This window comes from Sciurus vulgaris (assembly GCF_902686455.1).
Source record: "Sciurus vulgaris genome assembly, chromosome: 1".
NCBI classification, from domain to species: domain Eukaryota; kingdom Metazoa; phylum Chordata; class Mammalia; order Rodentia; family Sciuridae; genus Sciurus; species Sciurus vulgaris.
The window spans coordinates 117453023-117470919 of record NC_136461.1 but is presented as its reverse complement, the minus strand read 5'-3'; the positions used below and the strand labels follow the sequence as shown (position 1 = coordinate 117470919).

General features: G+C 46.9%; 2 protein-coding genes across 6 annotated transcripts in view; one reads left to right on the top strand and one right to left on the bottom strand.

Moving 5' to 3' along the window:
- Positions 1 to 16: 16 nt before the first annotated feature.
- TTC24 (tetratricopeptide repeat domain 24) lies at positions 17 to 12746 on the bottom strand. Of its 5 annotated transcripts, XR_013757781.1 has the most exons (13): positions 12540 to 12746; positions 9388 to 10091; positions 8904 to 9107; positions 7885 to 8013; positions 7602 to 7714; positions 6951 to 7049; positions 5211 to 5308; positions 5011 to 5114; positions 3848 to 3941; positions 3540 to 3695; positions 3216 to 3440; positions 245 to 362; positions 17 to 103 (listed from the first exon to the last, which is right to left on the bottom strand). XR_013757781.1 is itself a non-coding variant. In XM_079104417.1 (11 exons), the coding sequence occupies exons 2-11, from the start codon at positions 10085 to 10087 to the stop codon at positions 3359 to 3361; spliced, it is 1779 nt and encodes a 592-aa protein (XP_078960543.1). In that variant the 5' UTR covers positions 10088 to 10091; positions 12540 to 12746; the 3' UTR covers positions 2865 to 3358. The 5 variants fall into 5 exon arrangements, 1 of the variants encoding a protein (XP_078960543.1); XR_013757782.1 differs by lacking the exon at positions 17 to 103 and having other exon boundaries at positions 129 to 362; XR_013757783.1 differs by lacking the exon at positions 17 to 103 and having other exon boundaries at positions 129 to 358.
- Positions 12747 to 16797: 4051 nt separating this feature from the next.
- The window catches only part of IQGAP3 (IQ motif containing GTPase activating protein 3), a 42847-nt gene continuing 41747 nt past the window's right edge, over positions 16798 to 17897 (top strand). Inside the window, 1 exon segment of the mRNA XM_079105026.1 lies at positions 16798 to 16880. Coding sequence (XP_078961152.1) covers positions 16844 to 16880 — 37 coding nt within the window. The 5' untranslated portion in view covers positions 16798 to 16843.

The following is a 17897-nucleotide window of genomic DNA, read 5'->3' as shown; positions in this document are numbered from 1 at the left end:
ACTCTGCGCTCCAGATCGCCTTGCCGGTGGTGGTGAGATTCCGGTCCGCTGTCTCCGGTGTCCGGCCTCCTATGCACCTTCTGTTACGGCCTGGATCCCAGCCCTTCCCGGGAGAGTTTATATTGTCTCCTGTTTACACGTGTACTGAGTCGCTTTGCTCGCAGCCGCCCTTTGGTAATAATCCATTTTCTAACTCTCTGGGGAAGCTGTATAGCATAGCAGTTATCCTGAGTTCCTGCCTTACCACTTTACTAGCAGAGTGAACTTGGGCCCTCCTGGTCAGCTTCTCAGATGTACACCAGGGGTAGGAGGAGTACATGCGTCATCACAAAGCCATCGCAAAGGGCCCCTCCAGGTTCTACCTGATACATAAATAAGTTAATGTTTATATTTACAGTTGATGGTTTTACATAATTTAGGAACTCTACTACATTAGTTTCTACCTGTTTTTACCAGAATATCATGCTGTACTAATTTATTATAAATCCTAAATAGGTTGAGTAAGCTATGGTTAAAAACATAATTGAAACCATAGGTTCCCAGTTCACAAAACGTCCCATTAGAAACTTTGAGGAGAATTTTATCCAAGTGCTTTTATTTATAATACTGGGGATTGAACCCTACATCCTCAACTCTATTTTTTTATTTTATTTTTTGTGGTGCTGAGGATCGAACCCAGGGCCTTGTGCTTGCAAGGCAAGCACTCTACCGACTGAGCTATCTCCCCAGCCCTATTTTCCTCTTAATTTCATTTTGAGATAGAGTCTTGCTGAATTGCCCAGGCTGGTCTTGAACTTGTGATCCTCCTGTCTCAGTCTGTGGAGTAGCTGGGATTACATATCCAACTACGTGTGTGCGAGCGCGCGCGCACGCGCTCGCTGGGGATTGAATCCAGGGGCACTTCGCCACTGAGCCACATCCCCAGTTTGTTTTTGTTGTTGTTTGTTTTGTTTTAACTTGGAGGCAAGATCTTGCTTAGTTGCTCAGGACCTCACTAAATTATTGAGACTGGCTTTGAACTTGTGATCTTCCTGCCTCAGCCTCCTGTGTTGCTGGTATTACAGTCAAATGCCACCTCAAAATATGCCACTTTGGCATAAGAATTATTTTGAATTGAAGTCTCTTGAAAAACAGTAGGTACAAAAAGGGCATTCTGACCTCCCCTTTTCTTCTTTTAGTACTAGGGATTGAACCTAGTAGTGTTTTACCACCAAACTACATCCCCAGCCCGTTTTATTTTTTTGAGACAGGGCATTGCTGGGATTACGGGTATGCATCACTGCACACAGTTCTCCTTTCCTTCTTTTTAAAAAATATTTTTAGTTATAGACACAATACCTTTAATATTTTGTTTATTTTTTATGTGGTGCTGAGGATCAAACGCAGTGCCTCACAGTGGTAGACAAGTGCTCTACCACTGAGCCACAACCCCAGCCCCTCTCCTTTCCTTCTTGAAAGCAAGAAATAAAACTCTAATGTAAAATATGTGCTCCCTGTACTAGGAGGAAAGAAATATTATTACTGAAGACAAGGAGCAGAAGTTAAGAGGAGTCTGTACAAACTATATTAAAATAATTGTTAGTTTCCTTTAGCCTCCATGTATATTTTTTTGGTTGCTTTTCCATAATTGTATCCCTTTTTCAACCTAAAATATTTAGGTTTTGCTGCTTCTTTGGGGTGTTCATTTTGTTATGAGGGGCCCTGTGTCACCAAAACTTGTGTTAAATATATTTGTATGTGTTTCTCCTTAGTCTGTTTTATGTCAGTTTAATTCTTAGGCACACTCAGATCCCCTAAGAGAGTAGAGCTTAAATTTTGCCTCCCCTGCACCCTCTTATCTAACATGGTTTGAATTATCTCATTTCAGCTTAAAACATAAAACACATTCATTGACTCTTGTCAAAGCAGGACCAGAGCCTTTTCTCTGAGGTTGGGACCCCTTTTTTCTTGCATAAACCTCACCAGTTACTTATCACCTACATTTTCCAGTTTTCGTCCTTAAAATGAATCAATTAATGGCATGTCTGAAGCAATCCAATTGCAGAATTCATCTAGAATCTTGTGATTTCCTCCCAATTCGTAATAATCTCCTTGCTCAAGTCTAATTCAACAGCAGCTTTTAAAAGTGACTCACCTTAATCAGGTCTTTTAAAGATCCAACTTAGTTTTTGTAGAAACACTGCTTGTTTTCACACTTAGTTCATCAATTTATACAATATTTAACTAAATTATGTATTATAATAACATAACCATCATGAGCATATTGGAATAAATCACAACAGAGAGCTGGGGATGTAGCTCAGTGATAGAGCACTTACCTAAGATGTACAAACCCAATCCTAAGATGTACAAACCCAGTCCTAAGATGTACAAACCCAGTCCTAAGATGTACAAACCCAATCCTAAGATGTACAAACCCACTGCATGCATAAATAAGCAAATAAATAAAATAAATCACACAAGATAGCAAGCACCTAAGTTTGAAGCCTGCCTTCTCCACATACTGCTTGTGTGACCTGGCAATTCCCCTTTGAGACCTTTTTCCTATCCATGAAAGGGGATGATAATAATAGTACCTCATAAACTTTGTTGTGAGGAGAAACACTTGTAAAATACTTATACTTAGTAAATGTTAATAATGTCATTGCTATTGCCCTGGTTGACAGCTGAGTTTGTCCTACAGGCTACTGGCCTGAGAATGCAGTGCGCAGAGGTCTGGGTTGGTTAATGTAATGTCTTCTGTAGCATTACATCTCCATTTCCCATCTGGGAAAAGAAGGTCTGGAGAAAGTCAGTGACTTCAAAACCACCTAAGAAATCATAGTTGTATTTATTTATTTATTTATTTATGGTTCCTGATTGAATCCATGGGTGCTTTATACTGAGCTATATCCCCAGGCCTTTTTATTTCTTGTTTTGAGATAGTTTCACCATGTTGCCCAGGCTGGCCTAGAGCTTGTCATCCTCTTGGCCCAGCCTCCTAAGTCTCTGGGATTATAGACGTATGCTGCTGCACCTAGCAAGAAGTCATAGTTTTTAGAACTGGCAAAGGGCTTTAGCACTCATGAGGTCTGGACCCAGGGGAAAAAAAAAAGGGGGGGGTGGAAGGGGGTTCACTTCCATTTTCCTTTTTTCTTTTGCCTACTGAGTCCAAAAATTCCAATTAGGAGCAAAGAGAATCTCTTGGAGCTGAGACTACAGAACCCTTAGCCCACCTGCTCAGGAGTCCATTCAGTGACCATGTTGTTTTATTTCCATACAGGGTTGAATGGGAAGAGGCTCAGTCTCAGGAAGTCTATAAAGAGTGTGTGTTGGGGAGGTCCTGCAGAGGTGAGGGCTGCAGCTAGCAGGGTGCAAGTCAGATGATTATGCAGAAACCAGACTGGGTGACTATCCTCTGAGAGTTCTTGTTGAGGGCTTCCCTGGGCCACCTGGATGACCTGAAGGAGGCAGAGAGGGCCTTGCCAATGGGGTCAGCTAGGGAAAAGAGCAGGAGGCCTGCCCTGGTTCCAGCTCCCTATGCCCTCTCTGGCCCTTACCTCCACTGGTGGGCTCCAGTGCAGGAGGCAGGAGGCTTAAACTTCATGTTCCCTGCTTCTGAAGAATTCTCTCTTTCTTTGATGCCTATAGTCAGGCCATGCAGGAGGCAGGGGATACCCCGAGCCTCCAGAGCTGGGTGAGGGTTGTTCAAATTGCTGAAGTAAGACAAAGATTCAGGGTCCTGTGTCCTAACACAAGAGCGTATCTTCCCCCAACTTTGACAGTGATCATGTTCTATTGAAATAATCCCAAGCTACATCTTCTTCCACTTCCTTTGTCCATTCTTCTCCCCTCCTCCAGGACTCACCTGTTGACTTGGGGGCCATTGGGTATCAGGATACCAGGGTACTCTCTAGGGATACCTGAACCTCCAAATGGAAGATGGGTCCTGGGTCCTGGACCTGAAATGGAGAGGGTCAGACATTCATCACGCCAAGGAACATCATTGTGGGAAAGAGAAGCTCTGGGAGAGGAACAAGAAGGGTCGGTGTCAGAAAATGCATTGGTCTCTATACAGGTAGGGTACACCAAGGACTGTGCCCTCAGCTGGGCTGGTGGCACATGTCTGTAATCCCAGTGACTTGGAAGGCTGAGGCAAGAGGTATTGCAAGTTTGAGGCCAGCCTGAGCAACTTAGTACAACCCTGTTTCAAAATAAAAAATAAAAAGGGGTGGGAATAGGGATGTAGCTCAGTGGTAGAATACCCCTGGGTAATCCCCAGTACAAAAAAAAAAAAAAAAAAGCCAGGTGTAGTGGCATGTGCCTGTAATCCCAGTGGCTCCAGAGGCTGGGCAGGAGAATCACAAGTTCAAAGCCAACCTCAGCAATTTAGCAAAGCCCTCAGAAACTTAGCGAGACCCTGTCTCAAATTAAAAAAAAAAAAAAAAAAAAAAGGCTGGGAATGTAGCTTGATAGTTAAGTACCCCTGTGTTCAATCCAGACACACAAAGACTATGCCCTCTACAGGGGCATATGGGCCACCTTAAAGCTGGACAGTCAGTATGATTTGCTATGCTTGAAGGGAAGCACATTGAAAAGAAGACATCAACAAATACACCCCAGCCTAACAAGTAACAAGGATCTTGGCTTCCAGAGTTGGAAGCCTTTGAGGGAGACTAGTGCAGAGTGAGCTGGGATCAGAAAAGCACCCAGCACAGTACCTGGCAGGCAGCAGGCTCTCAACAAACCTTGGTGTTCTAAGAAGTAAACTTCTAGAGGTTAGGAAAGCCAGAAGCATGGTGGGAGAGGAAAATCTGGAAGGGGTTAGGGGTGGGGTGGGGGCATGGAGGAACAGGCCAGGGCCTTGAGAGGGAGGTAGAAGTGTGGGGAGGACTCTTCCAGGGTTTGGCAATCTGGAGAACCAGATCTGGGTGACTCAAGGGCAGATGTAGGGCAGGAGGACCAGGAAGGTGGGAAGAGAGCACCAGTTGAGGGGAGACGGGCACCACCTGCACAACCTACTAGACTCACCCTGTGGTCTCTGAGACCCAGACATGAGAACATCCACTGACCCCTCCTCTTCTTTCTCCTCCTGGCTCTCCTGGAACTCTTCATCTTCCCACCTACTGGAAGATCTGCAGCGGGAGGTAACCAAAGCATGGTGGGGCAGAGGAGAGCCCACCCCCTGCCACACCTCCCAACACCCCAGTCTCTGACCCAAGCTCCCTCACCTGCACTGGGCATCCACTGTACTGCTTTGCATCCTGGCTGAGGTCCCCACCACCTGGCCGACCCTGCCTGGAGCCTGGGACCTTCCTGGTGTTGGGGTCTGGAAATAAAGGGGAGTCCAAGGTATTGATTTAAGAAAAACAGCCTCACCAGCTGCATGTGTGTATGTGAGTGTGTTCCCTTCATCTGCCTGCAGGGAGACACAATGGCCCCAGAGAGACAGTCTCACCTGATAGAGACAACCCAGGTGTGCCCACATCACTGAGAATAAATTCCAGGATGAGGTTCTTTGTTCCATTAAGTTCCCCACTAATACCTTTCAAGTTAGAACTCAGGCTCCTGGACCTGGCCAGAGCCTGACCACCCCCTCATCTGCCTAGAGCCTCGCCTGGCACACCACAGACTTGGTGCCTGATTTCAGATGGGGCCCAGGTCTTCTGACCACCAATCCAATCTCCTTCCTGAACCAGGCTAATTTTTTTTTCAGAATTATTTTTCCCATATTTTCTTATTAGTACACTATTATACAAAATAGTGGGACTCATTGTCACATACCTGCAATACACAATACAACAATATAATTTGGTCAAGTGTTCCCTAGCATTCCCCCCCACATTCCTCTATTCTACTTGTCTCCCTTCTATTTTCATGAGATTACCCCCCAACTCTTTTCCCCCTTTTCTCGATAGCTCATAATACAAGAGAAAACGACCCTTGACCTTCAGAGTTTGGCTTATTTCACTTAACACAATGCTCTCAAGTTCCTGTATTTTCCTGAAAATGATATAATTTTATTCTTCTTTATGACTGAATAAAACTACACTTTGTATATATTCCACATTTTCTTTATCATTCATCCACTGATGGTCACCTAGGCTGGTTCCATAATTTGACTATTGTGAATTGTGCTGCTGTAAGTATGGATATGCATGGATCACTAGAGCATGCCGACTTTAATTCTTTAGGATAAATACCAAGGAATGGTATAGCAGAGTCATTTGGTGCTTCCATTCCTAGTTGAGGAAGCTCCATATTGATTTCCACAGTGTTTGTACTAATTTACAATCCCACTAACAGTATAAAAGTGTTCCTTTTCCCCTCACATTGTCTCCAGCATTTATTATTGTATATCCCCCATCTGGAGATGGGCCCATAAGATTTCCTGAATGCAACATCTCCATCCTGTGGCCATTTGGGGATCTGCAGTTAAAGACTAAAACTTTTCATATCTTCACAAATGGCTTAGTATCCTTGCTTGCACCCATTTACTTGCACCCAATGGGTTTGTTGTGACCACTCAGCCAAAGCCCTGGAGCAGCCCTTGTTTTGCTTTTTCTTTGGTACTGGGGATTGAACCCAGGGGCACTTTACCACTGAGCTACATCCCCAGCACTTTTTTTTATTTTTGACACAGTCTAAGTGGCTAAATTAGGGACTTGCTAAATTTGTTGAGGCTGGCCTCGAACTTGCAATCCTCCTGCCTTAGTCTCCCAAGTCACTGGGATTACAGGAGTACACCACCACTCCTGGCTCCCGGAGCAGCTCTTATGCTGGATGTGTGCCACAATCCCTGCCCACCACCCAGCCACTGAGAAAGCGATACATATCTCACTTGCAAACGCAGGTGGACACAGATGAGCAGTCAAGCTCAGCATCCCTAAGAACATCAGCCCTACTTACTGCCCCTTCTCCAGGCAACCTCTCCCCCCAACCCCTGCTCCTTGTTTCAGGTGTCATCTCACCGGTGGGTGAACCTGGACCAGCCCCACCTGGGCCAAGTGGGTCCTCATGGCATCTGCCAACTTGATCACCAGTCGTTCTCGTACAGAATCTGGCTCCTTCTGGGGAGAGAGAGATAGTTGGGGGTGGCGGGGAGGAAAGCCCTGAACTTTGTAGTCCTCAGGGAACAGGGGGAGAAAGAAATAGGAAAGAGGGGAGGGAAGGGGGTTTTATCTCCCCTTGTCTACCCAAGCCCTCTGTCTTTCCCAGGATCCTGACACTGACAGACCAGTGTTCAGAGATTGCCTCTTCCTCCCAGTAGTATCCAGGACCAAGCACTCAGTATATGGAGTGTAATTTTTTTTTTTTTTTTGGTACTAGGGATTGAGCCCAGGGATGCTTAATCACGGAGCTACATCTCCAACCCTTTTAATATTTTATTTAGAGACAGGGTCTTGCTAAGTTGCTTAGGGCCTCACTAAGTTGCTGAGGCTGGCTTTGAACTCTTGATCCCACTGCCTCAGCCTCCTGAGCTGCTGGGATTACCGGTGTGTGCCAAGGCACCCAGCTCCAGTGTATGTCTGATGAGCAAGTGAATAATGGGAGAAGGAGCAAAGGCTGAAATGTCAGCTGGAGAAGGCTTCTCAGAGGGACAGTAGGGAAGAGGACCTCACCTGACACTGAGCCAGTGCTTCCTTATAGTACTTCAAGGCCTGGTCATATTGCCCCAGTCTGGCTGCAGCAGCCCCAAGACCCTCGCAGGCCTGCCACTGCCCCTTCATGTCCCCTGGGAAAGAGAGTCTGAAAGGTTCTCTCACCGTGTTCCATCCCACGGACCCTCCACTCCAGAGGGACTCCCCACCCCTAGATTCCCCCATTTGCCTCCCCACAGCCTCAAGAATCCTCAATTTTGGGATACCCCCACCCAAGTCATGTGCTTATCCCCTCAACCCTTACCAGCATCCTGGGCAGCCTGCAGGGCATGCAGGTAGTTGTCTCTGGCAGCCTTGTGGTCCCCCAGCTGGCTCAGTGCAAATGCCAGGCTGCCAAAACTTCGTCCCTGCTCCCATCGCTGCCCCAAAGAGCCTGATGATAGATTGTACCCCATCCTAAGAGGAGACTTTGGTTGCTGGATCATCAGGACCCTGCCTCCCAGCAAGTAAGGGAGGGTTCCTAAGAGTGCTGGTGCCCAGCCCTGGCACACCTTCAGGTGGACCACAGAGGCCTGAACTCTCTGTGCCAGCTTTCCTGGTCCTGAGCTTTGGTCCAGTTGCCCTCCCCGCCACCCCCCGCAGCTAGTTTTAGCTATGCAATAACCTTGTGAGATAGGCAAGGCACATGTTTTGTTTTGTTTTGTTGCAGTTGTGGGGATTGAACCCAGGGACTCTTTACCACTGAGGCACCTCCCCAGGGCTTTAAATTTAATTGAAATATTTTATTTTTAAGCATTGAGGATTGAACCCAGAGGTGCTTTACCACTGAGCTACATTGCCACTCCTTTCTATTTTTAATTTAAGACAGGTTCTCACTAAGTTGCCCAGGCTGGCCTTGAACTTGCAACCCTCCTGCTTCAGCCACTGGCATCACTGGGATTATAGGCATGAACCACCATACCTGGCAAGGCAGATGTTAATAGCTCCATTTTCAAATGTGTGGAAACTGAAGCCCAGAGAAGGAAAGCATCACACACACAGTCAGAGGAAGGGCTGGGCTCCGCCCCCAGTCTCTTAGCCCAACCAGTGCACTTCCCTGTGTACATTGCCACCTCCCAACATCCAGGCCTCAGTTTCTGGGGCCACACCCTCTGTCCTATATGGCTATTCTGTTTCCTGTATTCCCAGCCCTCACCCCCTCATTCTGGGCTTCCAGAGCCAATGACCTTCCAAAGATCCACATACCTGGAGTCCTGGGGCCTCCACCGAAAACCCCTCTTAGTCCTTTAGACCCAGTCTCCTCCCACAGCCCCAGGCACTCACCATGGAGATCAGCAGCCTTCTGGTGAAACTGTAGGGCTTCCTGATAGTTGCCAAGGGCATTGTGGGCCATCCCCAGGTTTCTTAGCACAGTGGCCTGCTCTCCTGGCCTCTGGCACAGGGGCAGGGCCTGTAGGAAGGTCTCCACTGCCAGAGGGAACAGCTGGAGCTGGGAGTAGCCCAGGCCTAGGTCGTTATAGAGCTGTCCTAGAGGACACAGAGCAGTCATATCTAAAGCTCTAGAGGTATCACCTGTCTGTTCCTCTGGAGTTCCCTAGCCCCTTCCCCAATCTCCATAGTGTCATCAGCTCAGTGTCTCCCCAGACCCCACATCTTTTTTTTTTTTTTTTTTTTTTTTTTTTTTTTTTTTTTTTTTTTTGTGGTGGTGGGGATTGAACCCAGGGCCTTGTGCTTGTGAGGCAAGCACTCCACCAACTGAGCTATCTCTCCAGCCCAGACCCCACATCTTGTCTGCCCAAGGCCTCACCCAGCAGTTCCCCCTTGGTGCTCCTCTTGGCAAGCCTCCGGCTCTCCTCCAGCGCTTGCACCACCTCGCCCACTCCATGCTGCCCACTCTTCAACATACACCCAGCCGCAGCCCCCGATGCAAGGGCTGCAGCCCGAGGTCGGCCTGCTTCAGCGTAGGCTCGGCTTGCTTCCTTCAAGCAGTGGGCCGCTTTGTCAGGCCATCCCAGGGCTTGGTAGCAGGCTCCCATCTTCGCTTGGGCTTCCCCCTGGTCACCCTGTGGTTGGTAGTGACTCAGGGCCCTGTGGTACCAGTTCAGTGCTTGTGGCAGGTCACCAAGGGCATGGTAAGCCAAAGCCACATTGAAACATTGGTCACCATGACATCTGCCCTGTGCCTTCTCTTCAGGTTGAGCTCGAAGGAGCAGCTCGAGGCCTCTGGCTGGGTCCCCGGTCTCCACATAGGCGGCCCCCAGGTTAAAGGTGCAGGCACGAAGCACAGGGGTATTTCTGGTTCGTGGGGCCTCACTGGCCAGAAAGAAAGCCTTCTGGAAGTTGGTCAAGGCCTCGTGGGTCTGACCAGCTTGCAGAGCCCAGTGGCCAGCCCTGGTGAGGGCCTGGATAATGGCCTCTTGCTGTGGCCACTTTCTTTTCTTTTTTTTCTTCTTGCCACTTGAGGGCTCTGGCTCCTGGGGGATATCCTCAGGATCTGGGGAAGACATAGGGCTGACAGTGGGGAACAGAGGGGTCAGTATGTCCACCCTGGCTTCCGCAACAGAAGGATCCCTTCAAGGCAATCCAGCTCTACCCCTGTCCAGGTGCAACCCTCAGGGTTCCAAGGATTTCCCTCTGACATCTCACTTCACTTTGTCCTGTTGTGCAGCAGATCGACACTAATTCTAATGTCCTTATGCTTAGTTCTCCTTCAGCACTCAGGATTCTCATTTTCCTTCAGAAAGCCCCCTTTCCTGCAACCAGTTGGAGACTTCTGTGGTCCTACAGTCCCTTATGCCTATGTCTTTTATGGCATTTACGATACTGGTTTAGAGATGCTAACTTTATCTCCCATTAGATTTGGAGCAACTTAAAGGCACAGAATAGATTTTTTTTTCTTTTCTTTTTTTTTTTTTTTTTTTTTTTTTGTACCAGGGATTGAACCCGGGGCACTTATACCCTAGCCCTTTTTGTATTTTATTTAGAGATAGGGTCTCACTGAGTTGCTTAGGGCCTCACTAAGTTGCTGAGACTGGCTTTGAATTCATGATCCTTCTGCCTCAGCCTCCTGAATTACTGGGATTACAGGTGTGTGCCTTCTTAATAAAGGTTTATTGAGCTGGGCATGGTGGCGCAATCCTGTAATCCCAGCAGCTCCAGAGGCTGAGAGGGAGGATGGAAACTTCAAAGCCAGCCTCAGCAACTTAGTGAGACTCTGTCTCTAAATAAAATACACAAAGGACTAGAGATGTGGCTCAATGGTTAAGTGCCCCTGAGTTCAATCGCTGGTACCAAAAAGTAAAAAGTATTGAATGAGATGAAAAAGCTCTGGAGATGGCTGCTGGTGATAGTTGTATAGTATAAGTGTACTTATTGCCACCAAACTGGACACTTAAAAATGGTGAGAATGCCAGAGCTCACGCCTGTAATCCCAGCAGCTCAGAAGGCTGAGGCAGGATGGCAAATTCAAGGCCAGACTTAACAATTTAGTGAGACCTTGTCTCAAAGTGAAAAATAAAAAGGACTGGGGCTGAGGGTGTGGTTCAGTAGTTAAGTGTACAAGGGATTAAACCTTGTACAAAAAAAAAAAAAAAAAAAAAAAAAAAAAAAAAGGAAAGAAAAGAAAGGAGAAAGAAAAGGGAGGCTGAGGCAGGAAGATCACAAGTTTGCGGCCAGCCTGGGTGATTTAGTGAGAACCCATCTCAAAATAATAATAAAAAGTGTTAGGGGGCTGGAGTTTGTAGCTCAATGGTAGACTTGCCTAGCATGTGTGAGGCACTGGGTTTGATCCCCAGCACCAAAAAAAAATAAAGGCATTGTGTCTGTACACGATTTTTTTTCTTTTTTTCTTTTCTTTTTTTTAAGAGTTAGGGACATAGCTCAGTGGTAGAGCTCTACTGGGTTCAATCCCCAGTACTGCCACCACTTCCAGCCTCAAATATTTCTTTTAATGGAAATGGGGGTGTAGGTCAGTGGTACGGCACTTGACTAGCATACATAAGGCCCCCGGTTCAATCCCCAACACCAAAATAAGTTTAAAAAGGTTAAAACAAATTTTATGTTGTATCTACTTTACCACAATAAAAAAAAGCTTATGCAAAAGAAAAAAACTTATGGAATGAACAAAGAAAGAACAACAAACACAGGCCCCTCCTCAGTCACCTCGTTTATACTATGCCTGCACATACATTAGCCTGGTCATAAGCTAGGCACCCCTACTGTCTAATCCAAGATGTAGTTCAGGTAAGCTCCTGTTATGTGTCAGGAACCACACTAGGCATCACAGGCCCAAAACCGAATGTGCTACTGAATTGGCTAGGAGCCAACCTCCAAAAAGAGGCTTCTGTCACTGGATTTACTAAACCTTCCCTACCTCAGGGGGATCTTCTGTCTGCTGGTCGGCTGCTGTCCCCCAACATCCTGCTCTAGTCTCCAGAGTTCTCTTAAAACCCAATACATTCATCTCATCAGCACGTGTATCCTATTAGTATTTTTCCTGTTGAAAGAAAGGCAAAGCCCATTCCTGAATTCTCTCCCAGGAGACAGGAAAAGGAGTGGAAAAGAGTCAGGCACTGGACTCTTGGCCCCTCCTATCTTCTCCCCAGCCTCCATCTTTTTTAGGAAGGGCTGGCAGAAATGATGCATTCTCTTTTAAATAAAGTCTCTTTGGTCGGTACACCGTAGCACATGCCTATAATCCCAGAGACTCAGGAGGCAGAGACAGTAGGATCACAAGTTCGAGACCAACCTCAGCAACTTAGTGAGACCCTGTCTCAAAATAATAAGGCCTGGGAAAATAGCTCAGTGGTACAGCATCAACCTCCAGTACCTAAGAGTTCGATTTCCAGTATCAAAAAAACAAACAAAAATACACCCAGAACTCCTGACTTTTCAAGACCCTGGGGTGTTCCTGGCTACCCCCACCCGGTTTTGGGTGCCCCCTGCCGCAGAACACCTTACCTGTTAAGTTTTTCTCTGCAGCTGGCTTTCTGGAATGGTTCCTCTGGCTTGGGTTACTTCCCCTAGCTCTTAGCTCAGAGCCCCCAGGGTTACCAGACAACGGGGTACCGCCCTAGGGAATTGAGTGACAACTCAGGTGGCCTATGTTAGTGCTGCACCCTGCTCGGACACAGACACCAAAGGTCTAGTCCCCTTCCTGCCCCTGATCCCTGCAAACACACCCCCTTAAGTCCCTTCCTTCAAGAAATGACTCAAAGCAGTTATGGGGCTGGTTACTAATTAAAACTTCAGAGATCATCTGACCCATCCCTTCATTTCATAGAGGACATGACTGAGGCTCAGAAAGCAGAAGTGACTTGGAAGAGGTCACGGAGCAGTCATATACCTGGGATTAGATCCCAGGTTTTCTGGTTCAAGATAATTAGCCTAGGGCCCATCCGCCATGCTGTGATTACAAGCTTTAATGGGCTTGGGCTGTTCTGGAGGTGAATTCTTTCATAGACACACTCTTACAAACTGTGCTTCTGTGTGGTAGTTTCACATTTGGGAACAAGGTGAAAAAGGTTGATGGTCAGAAAAGGCCTGAAGATCAGAAGAGCTCCCCTGCCCCCGAACTCCTTTTTCTAGCTCCACTGATCTGCAACCTCCAGGTTCTGCTTAATGAGAGGACAGCAGGCCCCAGGACCACAGGGACCTAATGACCCAACTCTCCAAGGGTGGCCTGAATCTGAAAGCAAATGTCCTCATTTACCTTGAGAAAGGTCTCTTTTAAGTAGAGAGGTCTTTGCCAGAAACAAACTTATAAGGAAGTAGCTGGGCTCACCTGCGTTTGCCCTGCAGCCTCTGCTGAGTGTCTGCTGTGGGCAGGCATGGTGCCAGATGTCATAGATGGTGCCCTTGCCCAAGGCAGGCTCCTTGAGGACTTCAGGATCCAACCACAGCCAAGCCCAGGGCTAAATATACAGCTCAGCTGGTCCTTTACTCAGCAGGATTCCCTTAAGGACAGAGGTTGATTTGGGGAGAAGGCAGGGACCCAAACTGCTCTCACCTGGGTTCCTTCCAATGATCCAGTGATCATTTCTGAATTTGATTGATTGATTGATTGATTGTACCGGGGACTGAACCCAGGTGCGCTTAACCACTGAGCAACATCCCCAGCCCTTTTTAAATATTTTATTTTGAGACAGGGTCTTGCTAAATTGCTTAGGGTCTTGCTAAGTTGCTGAGGCTGGCTTTGAACTTGAAATCCTCCTGCCTCAGCCTCCTGAGCCACTGGGCTTACAGGCATGTGCCACCGCCCTGGGCTTCTGAATCATTTTTTTTGTTTGGTTTAATGCTGTATCTATCACATCTTTACACTTCTCTCTTCATTTAGTTTCTATGACCCATGTGTCCTGGCTCTGTCTTTCCTTCTCTGACAATTCCTTTTCCATCACCTTTTCTGGGTCCTCTTTCCACCTCCTAAATGCTGATGTTCCCCAACACTTTGCCCTTTGTCCTTTTCTCTTCCAAGAACATTTCGTCCACTCCTTTGATTTTAACATTACTGACAAGCCAGTAATTTCTGTAGACTTAACTTGTCCAAATGAAACTCATATTTCTTTATGTTCACATTGTTACTAGTAGATCAGTCTACTAAGCTAGAAACCCAGAGAAAACCTCAGCTCCTTTTTTGGCTCTTAGTCTCAGCCTAATGATTCTACCTTTCTTTTTTTGGGGGGGTGGGTATTGGGGATTGAACCCAGGGGCACTTTACCACTGAGTTACATCCTCAAGCCTTTTTATTCTTTATTTTGAGACAGAAGTGCTTAGAGCCTCACTCAGTTGCTGAGGCTGGCCTCAAACTTGAATTTCTCCTGTCTCAGCCTCCAGAGCTGCTGGAATTACAGACATGTGCCCAGCTTTTTCTTTTCTTTTCTGTTTTTTCACCACTGGAGATTGAACTCAGGGTCTCTACCACTGAGTTACATCCCCAGTCCTTTTTTAAAATTTTGAGACAGTGTCCCACTAAGTTCCTGAGGGTCTCCCTAATTTGCTGAATCTGTCCTCCAACTTGCAAGCCTCCTGTTTCAGCCTCCCAAGTTGCTGGGTTTACAGGCATGTACCACTTCACCTGGCTAATGATTCCACCTTTGAAATTCCTGTCCAGTGCAGCCTCTTTTCCATAGTCTCATGGCCATGACCTTGGAGGCAAAACTGTATATAGTGGCTATATAAACATAAACTTGGAAGGGGACTATACAATTTAAATCTTGGTTCTACCGTTTATTAACTATGTAGAGCCTCAGTTTATCATCTATATTGTGAAGATTAAATAAGATGGTTCTTATAAGATGATGCTAAATACAGTATCAAGCATATAAGTGCTCAGTACATATTGCCGTTATGTGTTGGTGCGTAACTCTGGTGTGCAAGAAATACATCTCTGCTCATCTCTGTTTCATGCTGCAGTTCCGCTGGGATTATGCAAACAATGTGAGTCATCAGGGGGTTTGCTATCTTCTTTCTCCCAGGGTGGGGTCCAAGAGGAGATGATATGATGATATGAGCTACCAAGACTTGAGAGGGGAGGCCCATTTAGTCCTCAGCCATTTATTCACAAAGGTGTCCACTGACACCTCCCTTCTTCTTATTCTCCTGACTCTTTTAGGCCCAGAAACTGACCCAAGCAGAAGAGATGGGTAACTCTTTCAGGAACCTCATTTCTTGTTGCTTAGGGAATTTCTGTACAGCTAAGGGTGTATCTGCCTGGCTCATTCTGAAACTCTTCTTCTCAGGATCCTGTACTACAGGAAGCCTTCCCAGCCTCTCCAGGAAGTGGGATGTGGAACTCCTATCACCAGGAGCCACCAACATCTGGACTCTTTCTACTTCCCCCAGCTGTTAAGCGACAAGAGGAATGAATCCCTTATGGTTTTCAGGGAAATACTATCTTCAAATCTTACTTTTCTGAGTTTTACCTCAGCACTGAATCTTTGTTCCTCTGAAGGCTCTAGGTTTGAATATTTTCTGTTTTCTGCCCATTCACACATCTCCCCTGATGCATAGATGGCCTGGCTGCTGGAGTGGAGTGTCAGGGATGGATAAGGGTAAAATGCCAGATGAGGGAACCCCATCAGAAAACATACCAAAAAATATTTTTCAGGATAATTGTTGTTATAATTATCATTTCTTAGTTCAGGTCTTTATTATCTTTCACCAGTACTACTGCCTTAGCCTCTCAGTTGGTCTCTGTCCCTAGCTTCATCTTCCTCCAAGTCCTGTGTAAGAGGAATCTTTCTAAAATGTAAATTGGGTCCTGACCTATGTCTAAAGGGTTCCCTGACTGATAATTACTCACCAGACCCCATTCCAACATCTTACCATGATGCCCATGGTTCTGTGGGACCTGGCTTGACCTCAAAGATCCCATCCTGCCTCTCCCTGACTGAACTTTGATCTCCCCTGAAACTGAATTCGGTTTAATTTCTCCAAACCCGCCCCCCTCACCTTTTTTTTTTTTTTTTTTTTTTTTACGGAGGGGAATCGAACCTGGGGTGCTTAACCACTGAGTCACAGCTCCAGCCCTTTTTAAATTTTTTTCTTAATTTTTTATTATTTAGAGACAGGGTCTTACTAAGTTGCTGAGGCTGGCTTCAAACTTGCGATCCTCCTGCGCCAGCCTTCTGAGCTGTTGGAATTACAAGCTTGCGCCACTGCACCGGGCTTCTCCAAATCACCTTTTGAACAAGCTGTTTCCACTAACCAGAACGCCTCCCTCCTTCTCTTTTATTTTTCAACCCAGATTGACTGTCGGCTCCAAAAGGAATTCTGCCCTACCCTTCACTGCAAGGACTCCCTTCCTCTTGTGTATCACTGACTTCTAATGTATTTGACTACATGTCTGTTCGTTCTAGAACAGTAGACCTATCTCGAGCATTAACTGCATCCACCCATCTCTGCCTTCACCACCTAGTTTAGCGCATAGTACCTAGTAGGCTCACAAGTTAGCCAGACCCAGGAATACAGTGGGAAACGGGACAGGGGTTAATAGGAACACTAGTGAGGAATGACAGGCAAGACTAGGGGCAGGGCTACCTGAAATAAGACGGTATGGCAACGAAGAAGCCCTGGAGGAACAGAAAGCTAAGGGGAGCGCCGCCTCAGGTGGTATTCCTCTCCTCACCTGAATTGCCCGACTCCGCGGCCCAAGACTACAAATCCCAGGGTTCCCTGCGGCGTGGACCGGAAGTGTCCTGTCCCAGAGTGGCAAAGGAGAGGGGCGGTGACCCAGCGGCGGGAGATTCAAACCTGGAAGGAGGAACATGGAGAGGCGAGGAGCGGCCCGGGGCCGGTTGGCCTGTGAGTGCTGAAGGGGTCGGAGGAGGGTCCAGCAGGGCTGCCGCTCGTGGGGTCTTGGCCATCGCGGGAGAGTTTGGGGCGGGGGCTGGGTGCGGAGATTGCTAGGCGATGGGAGTTGGAACTGCTCAGTGGGGAGGACGCACAGTCCCTGCGCCCACCGGCCCGAGCACCGTAAGCAGTAGTGAAACGCCCTGACTGCCATGCCGCGCTCCAAAGCTTCCAGAGAACTTTCTGTCTTATTCCCGAATTGTGGGACTCCAGGGTCGGGACAGTGTAGGTGATCTAGATGGTTCCTTAACATTTAGCAGTTATTGATGACTGCCATACTTACCAAACTCTGCCAAGGAACAGGACTCCTAAAGGGGCCTGGGGAACTCTTGGACTTTGAGACAGTGTCTTTCAAACTTCAGGGTGCCGAAATTACCTGAGAATCTTGTTTAAACTCAGATTCCTGGGTTCTATCCCAGAGCTTCCGCTCCAGTAGATCTGGATTGGAATCCATAATCAGCATTTATAATAAGCGCCGCAGTGCTTCTTCCCCAAGTGGATTATGCAGATAGTCCTTGGGTTTCACTTTCAAAAATACTGTGTTAGGAACAGAGATGGGTTTGGAAGGATAGAAAGGCAGAAGGTTTCCATCAGATCATCTGAATGAAAAGCAAAACCTGCTAGTTCTTCCTTCACCGGCTCCTCCATTAGGATTCAGAGAGTAAAGTCCATGTCCACTCATCTCTTGAAGGAAAACTGATTCCAACCTAAGGAGGGCAGGAAAAATACTTATTTTTTATTAGACACTGTGTGTATGAGAGAGTGTGTGTTGTGCATGCAAAGTCCTTCAGTCCTCATTTCATAACTCTGAGGTGATGTCACTCACTGTTTTATTTTCCATGCTTAGCAGCCAACACTTGTTCCTTGTACACCCCCTCAGAGGAACTGATGGATTTCCTGTGGTTGGCCAGTGCTTTCAAATCTGTACTTGGAGACGTGTATATTTTAACTTTCATAACTGCCAATTCA